Source organism: Bos grunniens, chromosome 8 (assembly GCF_055505025.1).
Source record: "Bos grunniens cultivar Pamir isolate PY7600 chromosome 8, Bosgru_T2T1.0, whole genome shotgun sequence".
Classification (NCBI taxonomy): Eukaryota; Metazoa; Chordata; class Mammalia; order Artiodactyla; family Bovidae; genus Bos; species Bos grunniens.
The window spans coordinates 83,801,784-83,826,211 of record NC_141172.1 but is presented as its reverse complement, the minus strand read 5'-3'; the positions used below and the strand labels follow the sequence as shown (position 1 = coordinate 83,826,211).

Genomic DNA, 24,428 nt, shown 5'->3' with positions numbered 1-24,428 from the left:
TGCAATTAGTCTGTGAAAATCACACATTTCTTAAGCTCCACTTTTGTTGTTTCTAACTCCACTTTCTCAGCCTACAGACTAAAGCTTCCCGCCCCCACCCCCTGCTGCTTTCCATTTTCCCGTGATTTAGAACAAATATTTGCCTTGGTAACCATTTTCCCTAGTTACTCTCTTGGCTGATTTTCTGCACAAAGAACCGAAAGGCATGTAACCCCAAGGGAGGCAGTTATTTTAGATTTTACAAAGAAGTCAGTTAACATTTTTCAACACTCCCTTCTTTGTCTTAAAGAAAGCTCTGGTTTTGTTTCATTTTCATCCGGAGACTTAAATGACACCAAGCAAAGCCTACTTAGTTTAGATTTCCAGGTAAAATGTTTTAAATTTTAAGTTTCTACTAAAGCGTGTGGAATGGTTTTAATATTTGGGTGTTTTGTGTGGCAAATATGTTTAGCACTTGAGGAAATTAGCTCTTACTAATAGGTTTTTAAAGTTTAAAGTGTACATTATTTTGTTTACTTGTTTTTTTTTTTTTCAGGATGACTACTTCTGAAGTATTTAAAACTTTATGAATTAGGATTAAATATATTTTTATATGTTTAAATAGAGTTACTTGTTCAATAGAAGTATAAGTTGGTTTGAAAATTTCATTCTTTTCTATTTTACAGTCCTAAGGAGCATAAAGGATTAATTAAAAATGTTTTTCATTTTAAGCCTACTAAGCGAAGTTAAAAGGGATAATAGGTATCTTGTGGCTTTGTGTAGAAGATTAAAATTGAATTTAAACCCTTTTAAAGCTTACTTAAGACAGCTGATGAAAAACTTTTAATAAAAAAATAAGTTAATCAAGATTTACAGATGATATTTAATGTTGGGATAAACACAAAAAATACTAAAAAGAAAGACAATTTTACTTGATCAAAATAATGCCTACAGTGGTTAGACCGACTGTATCATAAACGTTTACCTCCAGAAACATATTCACTCAATTATAAAGTAAATATTAAATGCTATGTGAAATTTTATAAATCACTGAAAATAACAAAGGCATAGGCATCAATGATAAAATTATTATTGAGAGGCCATTTCATAAAACTTATTTAAACATTTCAATGAGACTATTTATAGAGTCTGATTTTGTTAAAATTAAGATAGCTCTGTAAATTTATTTCTGTATATACCTATTTAGGCTTCTGTATAAGCAAAAAATGAGCCAATTTGGGGTGGGGGAGGCAGAGAGAGAGAGGTAGGGATAATGGGAGAAGGGTGAGCTTGGGCAGTACTCTTGTTAAGTTAACAGGCTCAGGGACAACATGATGCCTGAGACACTCATTAAGTTTACCTCCAGAGCCCTTAGGTCCAGGGCCTGACTCCTCATAACTCTCACCTAACACAGAATGGAGAGTTACATATCCAACTGTCAACTGTCAAAGCAAGAAAATCTCCATGTACAGATTTTATGTACAACACAGAATTTACACTACCACAGTTCACCTCCCCTGCCACTTAGCAAATTCTACTTCTACCCTGTCTCATGGGCCAACTTTTCATATTGCTTTCCCCTGCTGCTGTTATCATTTCTTCCCAACATATTAGCTTGTTCTCTGAATTGACTTTTACAATTTCAGTTGCCAGTCAACTAGGGAATTTGCTCCTCCCTCACATTTTGCAAGTTAGTTTTTTAAAAACCTAATGTAGATGACAAAACATTGTTCTAATATAGTTTCATCTCAATGACCTACAGTAAAGGGTTTGAAATGCAGTAATTAATGTACATATATACTGAAAAAAAGATTGCATGCTGAGGTTAGTTGACATGAAAATACCCTAGAGGCTGCCACTTGTTGAGCTAATGTAAAGTGGTGACAAGTCAGCATGTGACCCAAGTACAACCTGACTAGAGGAGGATAATTCAAGTGGCTAAAGTTATAAAAAGAACTACCGAGATTCAAGAGGGCAAGCTAAGCAGATATCACTCCTTTCCTCTCACCAAATACCTAGAAATAAGAGAAGATATATTACAAATAAATACACACATGGATATGTAGCTATGTAGGAAATAAGAAGGGAAACTTGTGGTGAGACAGAAACCGTGAGGAATCCTTCAAATACAAAGAGAAGATGTGAATGAATTTAAAGAGGAAAAACAGCCTTGAATAGGTATAGGAAAGAACTGAGTTTAAAGAACGTATGTGGAAAAGAAATATTTCTTTTACTTGGGAGTAAAAGATCCCAAAAAGGATACATAAAGAAGGAAAAAACAAACAAAAAACCCTGTACATTATATTAAAACCTCTGAATATTAAAAGTAAGTTTAAGATGTGAAAAGAACCTCTCCAGAGAGAGGAAAAAGGGTTTATTACAAAGAGATGAGAATCAGATTCAAGTTAAACTCTTCATCAATAAAAGCAGATATAAAAAAACAAATGGAACAATACATATAAAGTATTGAAGGAAAATGATTTTAAAATCATAATTCTACTTCCAACTAAACAAAATGATATTTTCTGACATAAAAGAATTAAAATTTACAACCCAAAACATTTGCTCAAAGAAAGAGGATATATTTTCAGTGAAATAAAACTAATCTGAGGTGACTTCTGCTTTCATAACTGCAGTCTAGGCAATTTAGACTGCTGAGAATTGTTTTTTTAAAAAGTAGGAAAAATAACAGGGCCAATATTTAGGACAAAACTAAAACCCAAAGATCTTTTCTTCTGGAGGCATCTGTGGAACCGAAAGAGGTGACTGAGAAGGTTAGTATAGCTTTAAAGCAGCCGCTCAAGTCATGACAGAAATAAAACTCAAGGAAAGGAGCAGGAAGTAGCAGGGGTGGTAGGAAAAAGTGATGCTGATGAAATCACCAGGCTTTGGTTTGGGACCTAAAATATAATTATTAACTAGATATAGTGAAACTCAGCTTCAAATCATGTAATTTATGATTGATAGTACACTTAATTTCATGTTTGAATGTAAATTCTTTTAGGATAAATAATACATCATTATAGGCTTCAAAGTATTTTCATAATTTTTCATATGTAATGGCTGGCAGTCAAATACCATCAGGCATAAGAAGAAACAGAAGAAAATGGCTAAAAACTGAAAAAGAAATAACAGACAATAGAAATAGACATATACATGGTCCCAAAATGGAGTTGTCAGACTCAGACTTAAATAAATGTGATTACCATGTGGAAAACATGAAAGATTAAAAATTTCAGTAGAGAATCAGAAAGAATAAAAACCCATTAAAAACCCGAAAAGCTAAGAAACCAGAAAAACAGAAACAAGGAAGTCAATGGATGGATTCAAGTCAATAGTGGATAAACCACAGCTGAACAGAAGGAAAGAGGTTAGTGGAATAACCAGGATCAATCACAGGGTGACGAAAGGATGAAAAATATGAGAGAAAGTGACATTAAAGACAATGAGAAGACTGTCATACATGTGGGCTTCCCTGGTGGCTCAGATGGTAAAGCATCTACCTGCAATGCAGGAGACCTGGGTTCAATCCCTGGGTCAGGAAGATCCCCTGGAGAAGGAAATGGCAACCTACTCCAGTACTCTTGCCTGGAAAATTCCATGGATGGAGGAGCCTGGTGGGCTACAGTCCATGGGGTCGCAAAGAGTTGGACATGACTGAGTGACTTCACTTCACTTCATCATACATGTTGGAGAAGGAAATGGCAACCCACTCCAGTATTCTTGCCTGGAGAATTCCATGGACTGAGGAGCCTGGTGGGCTACATACAGTCCATGGGGTCACAAAGAGGTGGACACAGCTGAGTGACTAACACATCATATATGTCATTGTAGTTCTAAAATAAAAAGGAGAGAGAAGCAGAAGAGAATTATTTGAAGAGGTAAGGGCTAAGAAGTTTCCAAATTTGATGAATATAAGATCACAGATTCAAGAAGTGCTATGAATCCCAATAGAGAATATCTTAAAAGCAGCCCCAAAAAAGTTACCTTTAAAGGAAAAATAATTAGATTGACAGATGACTACTCAATACAAAATATGGAAAAAAGAAGACATTGGAGTGAAATCTTCAAAATGCTAAAACACTTGCTAACCTAGAATTCCATATATAGTGAATACATTCTTTCAGAATGAACATAAGATATGAATATTTTCATATAAACAAACATACAAAGGAACTGGTCACCAGTTGTCCTGCACTAAAGGAATTACTAAAAGGTATTCTTCAATTAGGAAGAAAATAATCCTGATAGAAGACTGGAGATGCAGGAAGAAATGAGAAAGAAAAAGGATAAATATTTACATAGATCTAAACTAGTGGTTCTTAACTGGAGGCAGACTGATTCTTTCCATCTCCCAAGACACATATGGTAATATTTGAAGATATTTTTGGTTGCTGTAACTGAGAGGAAGGTGGTAGTGGTATCTGGGTAGAACCAGGGATACTACCAACTCTACAAGGGCCAGCTCCCCCCTCCACTACAAAAAAGGATTATCTGAAACAAATGTTAATAGTGCTAAGATTTAGAGAGCCTGATCTAAATGAACTGTGAGCATAAGATCATCATCATCGTCTTTTGAATAAAGAACTAAAATATGTAACAAAAGTAGTAGATGTGTTAGAATGAGGTAAGTAAAGTTAAAGTTGTCTGGAAATAGGTAAAGGTACTAATTTATATTAGACTTGATAAGTCAAGGATGTATGTGGTAATCTCAGAACATAAAAGGAAAAAGTATATAATGACTAATGGAATAATAAAAACAAAGCAGCAAAAACCAAGTAAGCAAGAATGAAAAAAAATTAAAAACACAGAACATGCAGGACAACTAGAAAACAGATAACTGGAAAATAGATTTCAATCCAAAGATATCAAATGTTACAACAAATACAAATAGACAAAATATTCAATTAAAAGATCAAAGATAAAAATTGTCATGTCACACTAAAAATGATATGCTAATAGAAAGTATATTGAAAATATGAAAGGGTGAAAGTAAAATAATGCAAAAATATATTAACCAATGAGGGACTGAACATGGGCCACTGGCAGTGAAAGGGTGGCGTATCAAATACTGGGTTGCCAAGGAATTCTCACAGGAGTGTTTATAATAAAAGAAAAATGAAAAAAAAAATTAAATATCCATCACCAAATTGTTACATAACTTATGGAATGAAAATAGAGTGCACAGACTATAAGCATTTACAAACACTGCTATATATGTCCATATGACTATGATTTATTACTGAATGGAAAGAAAACAGGTTGTACTGAAACATATATAGAATAGTTCATTTACATTTAAATATATATGCTCATACATGTTTAGGAGGCATCTTGAAAGACACTCTTAAACTAGCAGTTGGGAAACTATGGCCCACAGGCCAAATCCTGTTTTTCAAAGTGCCATCAGAACATAGTTGCGGCCATCCATTTACTTCTTGTCCATTGCTATTTTGGGGTACAATAACAAAGTTGAGTAGTTTCAACAGAGATTGTTGTCTTGCAAAGCTGAAAATGTTTACTCTCTGGACCCTGAAGAAAAAGTATGCCTACCCTTGTAATAAACTATGAATTATGGTTAAGCAACTTGTCTTTTATGCCTACATATCATTTTGAGTTTTTTAAGAACTATGTACTATTTTTAGAAACTTAAACACATCTTTAAAAGCATTGATAAAAAAGATTAAGAACTCAGAGGAAAGATAACTGTGTAAATGTGGCTTTTATCTTTAAACCTCTTATGAGCCATGATGTGACCAACAACAAATTGTAGCTCAATCTAAGGAAGACTTTTCTGGCAGAGCAGTTTGAACATGGATGATAAAGAACACATGTATACCTGTGGCAGATTCATTTTGATATTTGGCAAAACTGATACAATTTTGTAAAGTTTAAAAATAAAATAAAATTTAAAATTTAAAAAAAAAAAAAAAAAAAGAATTTCCCATGAATGGAAAAGCAGATGACTTCAAAGATTCATTCAAAATCTAAGTTCTATAGAGTGAAGCACCATTATAAATGATACAGATTTCAAGGAAACAGAAGCATCACCCGAGCACAACGAAAACAAAAACTGAAAGTAGGATCATAAATAAAGGAACGTGCAATTCTGATTAATGAGCATACAAGCATAATACAGAGATGTTGTGGATTTGATTAGACCGCCAATAAGGGGAGTCACACATTTCTTTTGTTTGTTTTCAAGTGCATAAAAGTTATATTCATAGTACACTCTAGTCTATTAAGTGTGAAATAGCATTATGTAAAAAAAAATATTGCTATTGTTTAGTTGCTAAATCATGTCTGACTCTTTGAGATCTCATGGACTGTCTCCAGGCTTCTCTGTCCATGGGATTTCCCAGGAAAGAATACTGGAGTGGGTTACCATTTTCTTCTCCAGGGGATCTTACTGACCCAGGGATCAAACCTGTGTTTCCTGCATTGGCAGGTGAATTCTTTACCACTGAGCCAGCAGGGAAGCCCTGGTGGCAAAATACTTTATTGCTAAAATATTCCATCTACTTTTTTTTGATTAGTGTTACTAAGGTATATTTTCCATCCTTGTAATTTTAACCTATTTGTATTTTTATTTAGCATGAGTTTCTTATAGGCAGCATAGAGTTGGGTCTTAATTTTTAAAAATTCTACTTGGATAGCCTCTTCCTTTTAATTGTAGCAGTTAACAAATCCACATTCAATATGATTTACAGGTGGCTCAGTGGTAAATAATCCACCTGCCAATGCAGGAGACACTGGTTCGATCTCTGGGTTGGGAAGATCTTCTGGAGAAGGGAATGGCAATTCACTCTAGTATTCTTAACTGGAATATCCCAAGGATAGAGGAGCCTGGTGGGCTACAGTCCATAGGGCTGCAAAGAGTCGGACACGACTGAGTGACTGAGCACAACACATAGTACATGTAATGTTCTGGATTATTTTTATTATTCCACTTTATCATCTTTATTGGCTTATTAGCTATAACTTTTTGTTTAGTGGCTAAAAAAAAATGTGTGGTTGCTCAGTCGTGTCCGACTCTGTGACCCCATGGACTGTAGCCTACGAGGCTCCTCCGTCCATGGGATTTTCCAGGCAAGAGTACTGGAGTGGGTTGCCATTTCCTTCTCCAGGGGATCTTCCCGACCCAGGGATCGAACCCGGGTCTCCTGCATTGCAGGCAGATACTTTACCCTCTAAGCCCCAGGGCATATAATATGTGTCTTTAACTTATTACAGTTTACCTTCAATTGATATTCCTCTTTACTTATAAGTACATTACAACAGTATATTTACACTTTCTCCTTTCTGCTTCTGTTGTCATACACTTTACTTTCACTTAAGATAGAAAGCCCAAAATATGGTATTATTATATTAACACAACTGTTAAACAGATGACTGTATTAAACAATAATTTTTAAAAGAGATTTTAAAATAAAAGAGTACTTATCCATTTGTATGCCATTTCCTGTGGTTTCATTCCTTTGTGTAGCTCCATAATTCCATCTAATATAATTTTCCTTATATGTTAGCATTTTTTGTAGTGCATTTCTGCTAGTGATTAATTCCTTCAGCTTTTCTATGTCTGAAAAAGTCTTTATTTTGCCTGTGTTTCTGAAAGACATTTTCACTGAGTATACAACTCTAAGTAAGGACTTCCTTGGCAGTCCAGTGGTTGAGAGTTTGCCTTTCAATGTAAGGGGTGCTGGGTCAAATCCTGGTCAGGGAGCTAAGAGCCTACATGGCTCTTGACCAAAAAACCAAAACATAAAAGAGAAATAATATTGTAATAAATTCAATGATGACTTTAAAAATGGTCCACATCAAAAAAAAAAAATCTTAAAAAAAAACCCCAAAGAACTCTATTTATTTTTCCCCCCAATACCTAAAAGCTATTGCTCCATTGTCTTCTGGCTTGTACTGTTTTGAATGAGAAGTCTTTTATTCTAATGTTTTTTTCTCTGGTTACTTTTAAGATATTCTTATTACTGGTTTAAAAGCAATTTGAATATTTGACATAATTTTCTTCATATTTCTTATTTTTGGGGTTTATTGATATTGGATATGTGGCTTTATAATTTTCTTCATATTTGGGAAAAGACCAGGCTTTATTTCTTCAAACACAGTCCTTCAGGGGCTGGAACTGGATGTAAACTGATCTGCTTAAAGTTGCCTGACAATGTGATGATATTCCGTTCATGTTTTTTTTACTGGTCTTGTGTGTGTGTCTGTTTCATTTTGAGTAACTTCTATGACTATAGTTTCCACTTTACTAATTTTTTCCTATAGTGTCTAATGTCCTACTCATCTCTTGCAGTATAGTTTATTCTCTCTCACATTTTATTTTATATCTTTATAAGTTCATTTGAATTTCTTTTAAATATCTTTCCTTTACCTTCCTGAACATACAAATTATAGTTTTAATAACTTTGAAATTAAAGTTTTTATAACTTTTAATGACCTATTTAATAATTATGCCAGCTGTGCTATGGATGTGTTTCAATAGATTGATCTTCCTCATCATTATGGGTCAACAATTCCTGTTTTGTGCCTGGTAAATTTTTGCTGACTTTCCCAACCCTTGCTGGGTGCTTGCATACAGTTTGATCCTTTCCAGAAGGCTTGCTGTTCAGTTCTGTTACATGTGATCAGATCAGCCATCAGCCCAGAGTAAATTGTTTTCTTTGATGTGCCAATGCCCTTCTGAGCATTCTGCCTGATGCCCTTTGCAGTACAGGTTCTCCGCTATGACTGGTGGACACACAAAGTCTGTCCAGTCTTTTCTAGCCCAAAGAATTTTTTTTTTTTTTTTTTGTCATTCATGGTAGTTCTTTCTTCAGTGTTGAATAGTCTGCTCATACAAATGTGTTAATCAGTACTCAGTTGAAGAACTGGCATCTTTGGAAGGCTTTCTCAGGGTTGCTCTCACCTCTCTGTGCTCTGCTCTGCAAATTCTTGCCTCTCTGGGACCCCAGGTTTTGTTTCTTCAGCTCTAGGAGATTGTGAGGCTCTGTTTGGGTCTTCACCCTTGGCTTCAGCCTGGGAAGGAACTCCCTCTAGGCAGTGCGCAGGAGGTTAATTTGGATGTTCCCCCTCTCAGAGATTTCTGTTTTGTGCTACTCCATGTTTATGGTCTGAAAAAGTATTCATTTCTCAAACTTGTTTTTCAGCTTTATCATGTACTGGGCCCTGTGCTGCTCTTAAGACCAGCTGATTAAAAGTTAGTTTGTTTCTCTTACCTCTTTATAACTGGTATTCAGTTCAGTTCAGTTCAGTCGCTCAGTCGTGTCTGACTCTTTGCGACCCCATGAATCGCAGCACGCCGGGCTTCCCTGTCCATCACAAACTCCCAGAGTTCACTCAGACTCACGTCCGTAGAGTCAGTGATGCCATCCAGCCATCTCATCCTCTGTCATCCCCTCCTCCTCCTGCCCCCAATCCCTCCCAGCATCAGAGTCTTTTCCAATGAGTCAACTCTTCACATGAGGTGGCCAAAGTACTGGAGTTTCAGCTTCAGCATCATTCCCTCCAAAGAAATCCCAGGGCTGATCTCCTTCAGAATGGACTGGTTGGATCCCCTTGCAGTCCAAGGGACTCTCAAGAGTCTTCTCCAACACCACAGTTCAAAAGCATCAATTCTTTGGTATTCAGCCTTCTTCACAGTCCAATTCTCACATCCATACATGACCACTAGAAAAACTATAGCCTTGACTAGACGGACCTTTGTTGGCAAAGTAATGTCTCTGCTTTTCAATATGCTATCTAGGTTGGTCATAACTTTCCTTCCAAGGAGTAAACATCTTTTAATTTCATGGCTGCAGTCACCATCCACAGTGATTTTGGAGCCCCCAAAAATAAAGTCTGACACTGTTTCCACTGTTTCCCCATTTATTTCCCATGAAGTGATGGGACCAGATGCCATGATCTTTGTTTTCTGAATGTTGAGCTTGAAGCCAACTTTTGCACTCTCCACTTTCACTTTCATCAAGAGGCTTTTTAGTTTCTCTTCACTTTCTGCCATAAGGGTGGTGTCATCTGCATATCTGAGGTTATTGATATTTCTCCTGGCAATCTTGATTCCAACTTTTGTTTCTTCCAATCCAGCGTTTCTCATGATGTACTCTGCATATAAGTTAAATAAGCAGGGTGACAATATACAGCCTTGACGTACTCCTTTTCCTATTTGGAACCAGTCTGTTGTTCCATGTCCAGTTCTAACTGTTGCTTCCTGACCTGCATACAGATTTCTCAAGAGGCAGGTCAGGTGGTCTGGTATTAGTTTGCTACTGTTCTTATATGATGAAATTATGCTGCTTCCTTCCCAACAAAGAAAATTATAACAATAAAAGAATAGAATAGAAGAGCTGGGAAAATAAGTTTCGGATGACGTTAGTCACAGAATGACTTGGCAGACAAGTGGAGAGAAATCTCCCAAGTAACCTCTGGAAACCTACAACACAGCGGTCCAGAAAGGGGCTGGCAAATTACTGTAGGGGCTAAGTCTGACTCACTGCCTGTTTTTGGAAATAGACTTCTATAGGAACACAGCCATACCCACTTGCGTACATATTGTCTACTTCCATATTACAAGAGTTGAGTGGAGTAGTTATGACAAAGAATGCACGGCCTGTAAAACCTAAAATATTTACTATCTGGTTCTTTATAGACAGAAGTTTGCTCATGCCTGGTCTATAAAGATAAAGATAAAATACTAAAATTTCTTTGGACTTCCATAGTGGTACAGTGGGTAAGAATTTGCCTGCCAATACAGGGGACATGGGTTAGATCCCTGGACCAGGAAGATTCCACATGCCGAGGAGCAACTAACCCAGCATCCCACAACTACTGGGCTGGTGCTCTAGAGCCCACGAGCCACAGCCTCCCCAGAGCCTTCCCTAGAGCCTGCACGCCACAACTACTGAGCCCGTGTGCTGCAACTACTGAAGCCTGAGCACCTCGAGCCTGTGCTTCGCCACAAGAGAAGCCAATGCAATGATAAGCCTGTGCACTGTAATGAGCAGTAGCCCCCGCTCACCTGCAACTAGAGAAAGCCTGCATGCAGCAACGAGGATCCAGTGCAGCCAAACCAAAACAAAAACCTTTGATTCTGACAGAAAAATTCTAAATTCTGACTTGGCAATAATAGTATAGCATTGAGCCCATATATCTATGTTTTATTTCTCAGAGACTTGCTGCTGAGGGATATAGGCAATTATAAGCCAATTTTCAGAGGTAAAAAATTTAGTCACTAACTCCAAAATTCCATTTCATTTTCATCCTAGGAATCAAATGGTGAAAAAGAAAGCATGAAGTTTTCAAGCTTGTATTGTTTTCTTCTGCTTCTCATTTTTCAAACTGACTTTGGACAAAATGAAGAAACTTCTAGGAGGCAAAGAAGGAAGATGTATCATAGAAGACTGAGAAAAAGTTCCTTGTCCACCCACAGATCTGTTAGACAGCCTGGAATTCAGCAGATGAAGACAGTTACACCTGCAGCAAAACTTCCCATAATTAACTTGGATTACAGTATTGAGGAAAATTTTGAATCTTTTTTAAGTGTTCCTGGAGTAGAATCAAGCTATAATGTGTTACCAGGTAAGAAAATAGTAGGAGAGAGGAAGAGAGAGAGAAGCTCCATGAAGAAAATTTTTAAAAACTCAAGTTATTATCTTTTAATTTAATCTATAAAGATAAATTTTGAAGTAATTAAAAAATCATTTATAGAATATACTTATAAAATTATTGGAAAAAAGAAAAACATTACTTATTCCACAACTATATTTATAAAACCATACTTACTATTTGGTTTATTATTTCCAGTCTGTTTACTATGCCATGTATTTTAAATAGTTGTAATCCTACTATAGTAATATACATGTCATTTATCATGATAGGTTATCTAGGATATAGAAATAAATGATTCAAATGAGTCTATGAACTCATGGCTATTAAATATTTTCAAACAAATATGAAGTTAAGCCACTGAATTTATTTTATATAGATCAAATTACAGAATTTTTTTCCTGAATTTTTAAAGTTTGAAAAGATTGGAAATTCTTCCAAAGATTTCAACTAGGCATTTTAAACACTAATATGTAATGGTCCGCATTTTTCCAGGTTTGGAAGGAAAAAGTAATTATATTTTACGTATGTTATCATTACATAAAACTCTCAGAAGACAAAAGAAAATATCACCACATAATGTTCTGTGACCAATACTTCATATCTGTCTCAAGAGAACCAAATACTTTTAAATGATGTTATTTCCATGAAGCTAACAGAAATAACATACAATTATGATGAAAATAGACAATTTAGGTCATATTTACAACATGATTGGAGAGAAGAAAGAGTCTCAAGGCAGGGAATCTAAAATGATAATTATAGTGTACCCACAACTCTTAAAGAATGATGAAGTCAATTTCTCTAATTATGTGGAAAGATATCTAAGCTATAATAACAGAAAATAAAAAGACTGAAAAGCAGTATCCATAATGTGATCTCAAATCTGTTTTAAAAATATACAATATATGGTGATGTGTATAAAGTACAAACAATGTATACTAAACATTTCTAAATTGTCCTAAAATGTTTTCCAGTGGTCTGGAAAACAGACTTTTAAAAAATTGTGATAAAACACACATAACATAAAACTTATCATTTAACCATTATACAGTGTACAATTCAGTGACATTTAGTATATTCACAATATTGTACAACCATCACCACTACCTAGTTCCTGAACATTTTCTTCACCCTAAAAGAGAACTGCATACATATTAAGCACTTACTCCCCATTTTCTTTTCCCACCCCTCCCCACCAAGTCCCTGGCAATCACTAATCTTTCTGTCTCTATGAATTTGTCTATTCTGTATATTTAATATGAAAAGAAGCCTATAATACGTAGCCTTTTGTGTCTGACTGCTTTCACTCAGCCTAATGTTTTCAAGGTTCATTCATGTAGTATGTACTTCATTCTTTTTTATGGCTGAATAATATTTCACTGCAGAGAAACACCACGTTTTGTTTATCCTTTCATCCACTGATGGATATAACTGTGCTGTTTCCACCTTTTGGCTACTGTGAATAGGACAGCTATGAATATTTGTGTACAAGTTTCTATCTGAATTCCTGTTCCCTTGCATATAAACCTAGAGATGAATAGGGCTAACACAGTGGTGAGGGAGAGAAGGAGACAAATGTGAGCTCTCACTTGAGGGGACAGTGGCTCATCAAATGGAGAAGAGTTATCAGGACTAACATTAGGATTAGAAGGAAAACATCACCTCTAATATTCAAATTGGCTGTCTAATGGCCTGCTTAGTTGGCACACTTATCCATGTATGAGGAGAGAATAAGATACTAAAACCCACTGTACTGTGCACTTTAAAAGGGTATTAGAACTGTATTTCAACAACACAACAATTCTAAAACCAGAGATAGCTGCAATGTATTATTGAGACTTCAATGCCAGAAGCACCACAGGCACATAGCCTAATTTCACCTCTCCATCTGCACACTGAGAAGGGTACAGTGTGGGCTGGCTCATCATTAGTGCTGTTCTGGTTCTCTGCTCTCTGGCATGTTATGGAACTATACTGCTTTTTCTCTTCTGAAGTTAGATGTAGCCATATAATTTGCCTTGGTTCAATGTAATTAGATACATTTAGAGCTTGTGTGTTATTTGCAACCTCATATTCCCACTGCTGTGGCCAGCAGGGTAGCCTGCTTGGAGACGAAGCCTATCGTTTGTCTCGACAAACAATATCTACATTGGATATCCAGCATGAACAAGAAATAACTGAGATTTGAGGATTATTTGTCGCCATTATAATAGCTCAGCCATCCTGACAGATGCAGGATGAAAAGCACAATTTAGAGTCAAGTTACCATGAGGAGGTCCACTCAGAGAAGTAAGAGGGCTTGAGAGTACATGTGAAAAGCACTTCAAGGGGTTACATATGTAAGATACTTTTACCCTATGTATGAATGAACATATAATGTTATTCTTGTGTGGCTCTATCACTCTGGGCTTCACATTGGGCTCACTTCCATTCAAAGGTGCTAGTGATCAGAGAAGGAATTTAAATGTTACTGTTCTCTTCTAGGAAAGAAAGGACACTGTTTGGCAAATGGGATGATCATGTATAACAAAGCTGTGTGGTCTCCGGAGCCCTGTACTACCTGCCTCTGCTTGAATGGAAAAGTGCTTTGTGATGAGACCAAGTGCCACCCTCAGATGTGCCCCCAAACAATTATACCTGAAGGAGAATGCTGCCCTGTCTGCTCTGATACTGGTACAAATATTTAGCCCAAACAAAATATCACACGTGATTTAGTCTTTAACTTTCATTTGCTTTTATTTCATCACTACCTTAAATTTTATTTTTTTAAAGGATATTTCTTTTTAAAAAAAATACTTGCTTATTTGGCTGTGCCAGGTCTTAGTTGCAGCAGGTGGGTTCTTTAGTCTTTGCTCCTGCAATGAGGGATCTTTTTTAGTCATGGCATGCAAACTCTTAGTGGCAGTGTGTGGGATCTAATTCCCTGACCAGGGATCAAACCTGGGCCCCTTGCACTGGGAGTGCAGTCTGAGCCACTGGATCACCACAGAAGTCCTTATCTTAAAATTTAAATTATGATAAACTAGTCAGCAGGGTACTTAAATACTGGCACAGTGATGACAAACAAGGAAATTACTTGGGAGATTATATCAGAGGAGAGAAATAAAAGACAGTGGTTTTAGAGTTTTAGCTCAATTTGAACTCGGCCCACATCACATTCCACATTTGACTCTCAGCCTTACAGATGGAGTGACAGAATTTACACAGTAAACAGCTCCCACATTCTTAGTAGGTGTGAAGAGCTCTGTTTAGTTCCTTATATGCGTCGTCTCAATTCAACTCAATGTACCTACAGTTATCAACCCAAATAAAGAACTCAGGGTGAAGAAAGTGGGGAGGGGCTTGCATCTAGAGAGAATAAAGCCCAATTCTCTCAGTCTATGTGCAGTTATTACTGCTCAGGTAATCCTTGGGAAATAAAGGCCATGGCCCAAGAGCAGTGGCTTTCTTTTGTGGTACTGCTGTGCAGAGAAAGATTATATGCTATGAGGTTTTGTTGGCTGCTCACTGTCCCTTATCCTATGAGACTGATGGGGCAGAGGACTCTCAAGAAGGAGGCTCAGGATTCCTTCAAGAAAAGCCTAGTCAGTAGCTTATGAAATAAATGTGTGTTAGATAATTTGACGGGAAGGGATAGGGAACAGGGATGTTTTCTATTGCCTATGATTAAGGTAGACTGTTTCCACACACACAGGATGATCACAGGGTAGCTATCCACCGAAGTCTCCTTCCAAGAAGAACTTCAGGACATTTAGGAACTGTATTTGGTGTAGAGTACCAACTGCTTTGAGAATCTCTGATGGCTCATTGGGTAAAGAATCCGCCTGCAATGCGGGAGACACTGGAGACGCAGGTTTGATCCCTGGGTTGGGAAGATTCCCTGGAGGAGGAAATGGCAACCCACTCTAGTATTCTTGCCTGGAGAATCCCATGGACAGAGAAGCCTGGTGTGCTACAGTCCAAAGGGTTGCAAAGAGTCGGATGCAATGGAGTGACTAAGCACCAATTGTTTTACTAAGATAATATAACTTTTAAAAAAGTGTTAGAAAATAAAAGTGTTTAATGAAACTGACACCTTGGGAGATGAAACACAAGGTTTATAAAGGCAAGATCCAGAAATGCTCAGATATTTTTCAAAACTTGAACTACTGTTCTTGAAAAATACTGTGGTTATTTTGGAAAAATAAACTTGGATACACAGGAAAGATTTTAAATGTTTCAATATGATAGCTTTAGTTTCCTTTTGCTAATTTTTTCCTATTCTCCTTTTGCATGTTTGTCAAGAGATGTGAAAAAAATAACTCACAGACTTTATAATATATACTGAATTGAAATTTCAAGTAATTATTTCAAATAATTACATTTTGAGTTCTTTTTTGGGGTGATTTATGTATGGTATTAAATAAGATCATGGAAATGATTAAGTAAATTTTTATATTTTGATGAAAGAAAATCTATGTACTGAGCTTATTTTTCCCTTAAAAACTCTTCATTCAGAGGGTCTGGTCTGTGTCAAGTCTTCCCTGCTCTCTGCCAAAGATAATAACAATTAAATACAAATGTAGATAAGCTTTCTACTATAATATATTATGTTATCATCATGAAATAATAAAAAAATACTCTATGCATATGTCTAGGTTAAGAAAGTATCATTTAAACAGGACATCTTCCATAGATCTCAAGCAGTAAACATGATTTAAGTACAGAGTCTGGGAGGAAAAGAGAAGATGATTTTCTATAATTCTGAATTTCAGAGGATACTTTTAGGCACATGGAGCTGAAAGAAAATCAGACAAATATAATAAAAGCCGATTTCATTATCATAAACAAGTAAAATATACACCTGCTTCATGTTTTTATGTCTGACAGTGTACAAATTCTTACATTATCAATAACCCCAATTAACTGAACAGTATCTATTATAAAGGCATCACATCTGATTATTTTATAATCTCACAATAGGACTGCTTACCATTTTGTAACATATGGTAATATTATTCCCTCTTTAGTCATCAGATAGCATGATACCTTAGTAAAATAAGGCTCATAAAGCAAACAAGAATTGCCTATAACATCTTACAAAACACAAATAACATTCATTTATTTCTACTAAAATTATTCAAGCAAAGACTACAAATGCATTTCATGTTTAAATTGCACTCATATTCCTGGAGGGAATAATATTTACTAACCTAATTTTCACTATGATTTTTCCTTTCATTAATACCACAATTTGCCCTTGCTGTCTTATTTCGTGGTCAGTAGCCTCCTATTTGCTACTCAGTGGTACAGCATTAAATGACAGAACTGAATTTTCTGGTGATTCTTCAGAACAAAGAGAACCTACCAATTTACCTCATAAGCAACAGTCACCTCCTTGGGTGGAAATGAATCGAGCACTGAGAAAAGAGGAACTTCAACTTGAGGAGGATGAAGAAGTCAAACAAGATGAAAATAGGGAGCAAAAGAAAAAGACTTTTAGACCTGGAGACTGGGGGAGACCTATCAATGAGGGACAGAGCAGAGAAGGGAAAGCGCAGAGGCCTGAAGAGGAGGGGAGGCAGGCCCATCAACACAGAAACCCAGCAAGGGAGAATGAGGAAGACGACGAGGAGGAGGAGGAAGACGATGACGATGAGGAGGAAGACGATGACGATGAGGATGAGACCATCAGAGGAGACACGTTCAGGATGCCCCCTCGACTCCCAATCCCAGCTACCCCCAGAGGCATACCGTCTCTGCCAAGCATGTGCTCTCTGTCCTACAAAACCATCTCCTGTATCAGCGCTGACCTCACACAAATACCACCGCTAACAGCACCAGAGATTACAAGTCTGGAGCTCATAGGTAAGATGTGGATGTCTGTTTGATTCTGTGGTTACCTCTCATTGCCCTATGAATGTGATATTATAATTTCATAATATAAATGGACCCCAACAGATTAATTTCACAATCTTCAAACATAAAAACTTTGCAGAAGAGATAGGTGTTTACTACAGAAAAGCACCATCAGGTATAATGCAAATTCCTCCAAATCAAATCATGATGTCCCATTGACTTTTTTTCTAAAATCAGCTTTATGAGGTATAAGTTATATTCAGTAAAAAAATTGTTAGCGTGTTATTCTTTAAGTTTTGGCAAATGCATAGTCATACAGTCACACATTCAAGGTATAACATTTTCATCACCTCACCAAATTCTCTCATGTCCCTTCTTTCACCAGCCCTGATGTTTTCTGTCTCTAGAGTAGCTTTTCTAGGATGCCACAGAAATGCATACAGTGTGGAGCCTTTTCAGTTGGACTTCTTTCACTTACCATAAAACTTCTGAGAGCTATTCAGGTTCTTGTGTTTATCAACAAGTTGTTCCTCCTCACTTTTGAGTGGCATTCCATTGTTTGGATGGACCACACGTACCAGGTGAAGGACATCTGGATTATTTCCAGTTTGGGGCAATTATGCAACAGTTGCTATAAAGATCCATATATGGATGCTTGTGTGGACTTAAGTTTTCTTTTTCCTAGGGCATATACCCAGGAGTGGATTGCTGAATGATACAGTAAAAGCAGGTTTACCTTTATAAGAAATGGCCAGACTTCCTTAAAATGGCTGTGAGACTCCTTCCAGCAATATCACAGCGTCCCTGTTGCTTTCCCCCTGATTTTAGCTACTTGGTAGGCATGACGTGATCCAGACCGTTTGCTCATGTTCTTAAAGGGTCAAGAAGAGCTCTGAGTAGAGGACCGGCAGGACAGATATGTGTGTGAGGCTGGCTGGTGTGGAGACTGGGACAGTGAACGAGTCTCGGCGATAAGGCCACGCTGGGCATGGCTCTTAAGATGGAGGGCTGAGAGAATCTGAGTGGGGTTTCAGACGTGTCTTGGGAGAAGTAACAGAAATAAACTACCATAGAAATAATAAATGATCATATAAATACTCAACTGACACAGCCTGACTCCTTAGTCAGGACAGCCAGTTTACAATAGGACACTTCAGGTATTATAGCCTTCCTGATGCTAGGCTTATATGATCTCCTAAGGAATTACTCTTATGCTGAGAGCTTCCTTTTTTAGCAATGCCCCCTCCTTCTGTAGCCTAACTGCTAGGTGTGCTCTGCCATTAGACAAACTATTAATCTGTGAAGGTAGAAAATCTTACAAAAGATGATGTGTGCTCAGTTACACTATCCTGGTTTTATAAGAAAGCTACCACATGGTTTTTATAGTACTCACCATTTCTTGGGCTTCCCTATTGGCTCAGTGGTAAAGAACTGACCTGCAATGCAAGAGCCACAGGAGACGTGGGTTCAATTCCTGGGTTGGGAAGGTACCCTGGAGAAGGAAAATGGCAACCCACTCTAGTATTGTTGCCTGCAGAATCCCATGGACAGAGGAGCCTGGCAGGTTACAGTCCATGGGGTCACAAGAGTTGGACACGACTTAGCGACTAAACCACCACCATTTCTGTTAAGCTCATTCTCTGGGTATAAAATCACTGACTACTATATTTAACTAAATGTCAAACAAAACCCCATAAATTAAAGCATGCAGGAACTTCTATAGATTGAAGTCATAGAATTTTAACATTAGATCTGGTAGCAATCTGAGAAATAATCTCCTCAAACTTCTTATTTAGAGCAAACTGATGCTTGGAGAAGGTAAGTTACTTGCCTAAGATTTCATTAAAAAATATTTCTGGTCCAGAGTCTAAGAAGTGTCAATAGGAAAATATGAAGAACTATAAAATTCAGTTTCTATAGTACCTTCCACAACACATCTTTGTTGTAAAATGCACATTGCTAACAGAATTGTCTGGCAACCCACATTCTGGCTGTTTTAAGCAGTTTCATCTAAACATGATGTACTACAGCAAGACAGGTCCTCAGAGTGAAAATTTTGACCGCATGTAATAGTCTAGTCTCAGTCTTTTATTTTTTTCTAAATACTCATTTATTATATAACACTGTCCTTGCTCTAAGGACTGTGTTTTCCTCTAGATAAAGCTCTCTTTTGCTATCTATGCATGTACATGTATATATGTATTTACAGGCACATAGGCCTAAAACATAATTGCTGTGTGTCCTAGACAATTCCATCACCTCCATTCCGGATGAAGCATTTAATGGATTACCGAATTTGGAAAGGCTTGATCTGAGCAAAAATAATATCACCTCTTCAGGCATAGGTCCAAAAGCATTCAAGGTAAATATGTACTATGATTTCTAAAAGTCCACTTGGATGGCTTTCTCATTAACTGTACTGATAATGGGTGGAGATGGAGAAGGAAAGAAAAGCATGTTCTTTTTTGTTGTTGCACTGGGTCTTTGTTGCTGCATGTAGGCTTTTCTCTAGTTGCAGTGAGCAGGGGTTACTCTGTTGTGGTGTGCTGGCTTCTCTTGTTGCAGAGCTCAGGCTGTAGGCATGCGAACTTCTGCAGCTGCAGCCCCTGGGCTCAGCAGCTGTGGTTCAAGGCTCTAGAACACAGGCTCCGTAGTTGTGGCGCATGGGCTTAGTTGCCATGCAGCATGTGGGATCTCCCTGGACCAGGATTGAACCTATATCCCCTGTATTGGCAAGTGGGTTCTTATTCACTGCACCATCAAAGAAGTCCCAGTAAAATGTTTTAAAGGAGTTTTTGTCAAAGGAATTTTCTTCTCTGATATCCCTAAACTGTATCCAAGTTATGTCTTGAATATACTTGGTTGTTTTACAAATTTCTGTTTTTTCTATGCTTTGTCCTTAACGCACCCACAGTTGCATCAATGACAAAACTAATGTTTAGAATTTATGGAAGAGTTTCTTCCCAAGTACCTGAAAACATGTTGAAATATGGTCTCTTAGTATGTGAGGTATTTCTGGGGAAAAAGGAGAGCTTATTTAGAAATTGTTAACATTTTCAGGCCAGCAAGACAAAACTTCCTTATTTTGTGCAGTCTGCAAAATCTGGTAAAGAATACTTCAGCAGGTAGGGTTCTGCAAGAACAAAGAGGCTCAGAAGAAAATTAGCTTGGGGATAGGTTGGGCAGAGAGGGAAAGAGAAAAGCATAGAGTAAACTTTGGAAAGAATCAGATTTAACTAAATTTTTTTTCTAAAGGGAGAAAAGAGAGTAACAAGGGCTTTCCGAAAAACAAAGGCAGAAGAAAGGAGGAATTTGTGTGTGCAAACAATTACTCAAAATTGTGTGTGGTTAAAGAAGCCCAAGTAAAATATGTTATATGCCAGGAAGTCAAACTTTATCCCCTTGGATGGTTTTCTTCCACTCTTTGGATAAGTCACTGGCCTCTTACAAGCTTAGTTCCTGGTTCTTATTTACATTCTGGGCTGCAGATGAGAGAGTTCCAGACACTTGGTGTCCACATTCATGTGAAAGACCTGGAGTCCTGCTTCATGCTAGTTGTCCTTCTGATAGAACAACAGTTGGGACTTGTACATTTTCTCTATTTGATCAAAAAAGAGGACATTGTAGGAAATAACTTGCTTTTTTTGTTTGTTTGTTTTTGGGATTCTCTACCTCATTTCCAAACTGCTGAAATTGACTTTCAGCATCTTTGAAGTAAATCACTCTGCAACTTCGGTAGTGGGGGCTAGTCTGGCCAACAAACATGTAACTACAAATGTGGATATACACTCTCCAGACTGTCAGAACAGTTTGGGTACCATATAGAAATAGTTTGTGATATTTGTGGCATTTAATTTTGATGAATTTCCACAATAGTTAGTGCTATTTCATGACTGTTTCTGCTTAGTACAGACAGAAAACTGAGGTTTACAAACACATTGAAAGGATTCAAACTGCTATATTGTTAGTATTGATGACAGATTCAGATTACTGCATGATTTAATAAATTTTGACTCTACTGCTGAGAAGGTAAAAACATAAGATCTAGGAAAATATGGCTGGTCCAGTGGTGATAGGAACTTTCTCCTGTCACAGTAAAATATGACTTAAAATATAAGTCACAGTAAAAATATGGATGAGTATGATACAAAATCACCAAATGTGGTTTGCTGAAAATACCAGGGAATAAATGCTATAAACAGGATCAACATCTACCTGGCAGGGAGAATTGGGGATTCATGCCTAAGCCCGAATAAACTGAAAGTTTGTGAAACTTTAGTAACTACTGCAAACTGACTATTAAATAATATATATGACTGCATTTCTGTGACAAGATAAAAAAGTAATTTTGAGATTTGCCTTTTTTGAAGTTTCTAAAGAATTTAATGCGCTTAAATATGGATGGAAACAATTTGGTAACGATTCCTTCAGAACTACCATCTACATTAGAAGAACTCAAAATCAATGAGAACAAGCTGCAGGTTATTGATGAAGAAAGTTTATCAGGTACTTAACATTTGACTTTATGACGTGTGTCCTTATAATCTTTCTTCTATAGTTGTATGGAAATTTTATTTGCAATATTGCTAAGTGAATAGCTAATAAAAAGTTTTTAGTTCATGTTACCATTTAAGTTGATAAAACTTATTTTAACTATTGATTGGTGAAACTTTAAAAAATGTATTTTAAACTGCCTGTTGTCTTTAAAAAGTATTCTATAAATAAACTTTCAATGATTTCAGGTTTTCATCATTTATAATACAATAACTGAACAACAAATCCATAATGTCCTAAGAGTTATACTAACATTCCCCAAATAGCCATGTGTTCTCATCCTATATTTGTACTGTTTTTGGTATTGGTGATAACACGATGGTGTTAATGGTGATATAACCATGGCTTGTTTAAATGGTCTCCTTTATCACCCTTAGATGCTCAAAATACCCCATCCACAATTCCATCACATCCAAACATTTTGCTATTTTAACATGTCATGGTTTGGCACATGAGAATCATATATAAAATGTAAGTAAATGGGGATGTGAGGTTTTGAGGGGCTATTCTAAAATCAAAGCAAACATCAACTTTAGCACATGCACTATATACGGCAGTCACTTTGGCTTTAATAGTCTTGTTCCCCTGAGAGTTGCTCTGTCACTCCTGGCACTTGTGTGTTATCGAGGTGCATGTGCCCCACAAGGCAAGACAAATGATGTGCATGGGTATGTGGTTGCCAGGTCAGCCTGGCTTTCCCATGGATGGGCTGAAGTGAAGGTGCCCCACATTTTGTTCATTTGATACAACTGGAATTCACTCTTCTTAAGACTATTTCTGGACTGAGCTGGATAACTGAGGTTGTCATATTATGAACTCAAGATAAATAAGGTAGTATTACATTTGCCTTTTCAAGAATTCTAGCTAATGTTGTTGATTAGATTATATGCTTCTTTAAGACAAAGACTGTCTGATTTTTCTTTTTATCTTCCTACCAGTCTAGTGTAGCTCTTGAGGTATAGAGATATGGTGCTTAACTTTTGTTTATTTGATCTGAACTATACTTATGATGTTAGTGTTGATCACCCTACCTTTATTCCTTTAAAATGGGGAATTTACTCCTCAAAAAAATTCATAAGGACAAAACACTTCTGGTGATAGGAAAAAAACAATAATGAAAATTGCCAAATCTGAGGATGACAGAGTTATGGAAATACTCTATTTCCAGATGGATTTCAGGGTACACGTGAAAAACATTAACAAACAAAATTTGAAGGGCTTTTGTCATATGGAAAAGACATTAGAAAGTTCAACTTCTAGCTGCGAGGTGAAACAGACCAAAGGAACACAATTTAGGACAAGTGTACTAATGGGCTACATGTGAACTACATGTGAGATGGTATTTCTAGCAGAGCTATCAAAATGGCATGCTTTAAGTCCTTGTTTGGAAAGTATTCTCTCGCATTCCTATAACTGCTTCTCCACTCACATGCACCTCTCCCTCATGAAAAAGTTTCCATATTCCCAGAGGGCTAACTGTGGTCCAGGGTGACCTAGCCTCCCCTGCCCATCTCCACAGTCTGAGTACCTCATATGCCTCAGCTCCTTGCAGGTGACCAGTGAGGAGGCTCTGCACTGTCATCTTGCCCAGCGAAGCCTCTGTAGGCTTTGTGTCCTGAAGGCTCCTCTTCTGTTTAGCCTGTGTTCTTAGCCCCACTCCAGTGCTGGTCCTTCGGTACTGGCTTCTTAGCTCTGCTCCAGTGTTGGCACCTTTGGTACTGAGTTCTCTTTCAACTGCTGCAGCCATTGCAGCTCCTCAGCTCCTGTGAGTCCCACTGTTGTGGATGGTCAGGCTGGCTGGCAGTGAGCAAGGCAAGCCCAAAACAAAGGCCACTGCCAGCGCTGTGACACTGCTTTTCTGGGTGGAAGCCCCTGGGCTGACTATCAGTGGCCTGCAGCACTTCTGTTACCTCCCTCATGACCTTTCCAGGTTTTATATATTAATGTATAGTTCCAAGGAAGTGGGAAAGACGGCACTTCATGGAAAGTAATACATGCAAAAGTGTAAAAAACAATCTAGATGCTATGGGAAAAACATTTCAGTTTCATAAATCTTAGATGCAGGCTATGATAAGGAGTGAAGAACAAAAGATGATGTGAAAAGATGAGAAGGAACCACACAACGGAGAGCTATACACGCTATGCCAAGGTGCTAGGAGGCTATCCAGGATCTACTGGGAGACCTGCATACCCACTCTAGAGAAAAGGAAGGTCTTAAAAGAGAAGGTGGGGCTTCCTTGGCAGCTCAGTGGTAAAGAATCTGCCTGCCGATGTAGGGGACATGGGTTTGATCCTTGGGTCGGGAAGATCCCCTTGAGAAGGAAATGGGAATCTACTCTAGTATTCTTGCTTGGGAAATCCTATGGACAGAGGAGCCTGGTGGGCTACAGTCTGTGGAGTCGCAAGAGAGTTGGACATGACTTAATAACTAAACAACA

At 37.4% G+C, this 24,428-nt stretch overlaps 2 protein-coding genes across 7 annotated transcripts in view; one reads left to right on the top strand and one right to left on the bottom strand.

The window, feature by feature from the left end:
- The window catches only part of CENPP (centromere protein P), a 237,025-nt gene that overhangs the window by 37,772 nt on the left and 174,825 nt on the right, over positions 1-24,428 (bottom strand). The window lies entirely within an intron of this gene.
- The window catches only part of ECM2 (extracellular matrix protein 2), a 41,261-nt gene continuing 17,141 nt past the window's right edge, over positions 309-24,428 (top strand). Inside the window, exons 1-6 of one of the 4 annotated variants that reach the window (XM_086315598.1) lie at positions 309-366; positions 11,256-11,568; positions 14,083-14,271; positions 16,930-17,445; positions 19,683-19,798; positions 21,807-21,942. In XM_086315598.1, the coding sequence (XP_086171724.1) occupies positions 11,280-11,568; positions 14,083-14,271; positions 16,930-17,445; positions 19,683-19,798; positions 21,807-21,942 (1,246 nt within the window). In that variant the 5' untranslated portion in view covers positions 309-366; positions 11,256-11,279. Of the gene's footprint in view, positions 367-11,255; positions 11,569-14,082; positions 14,272-15,292; positions 17,446-19,682; positions 19,799-21,806; positions 21,943-24,428 lie in introns of all 4 variants that reach the window. The other 3 variants (XM_086315597.1, XM_086315596.1, XM_086315599.1) reach the window with 3 other exon arrangements.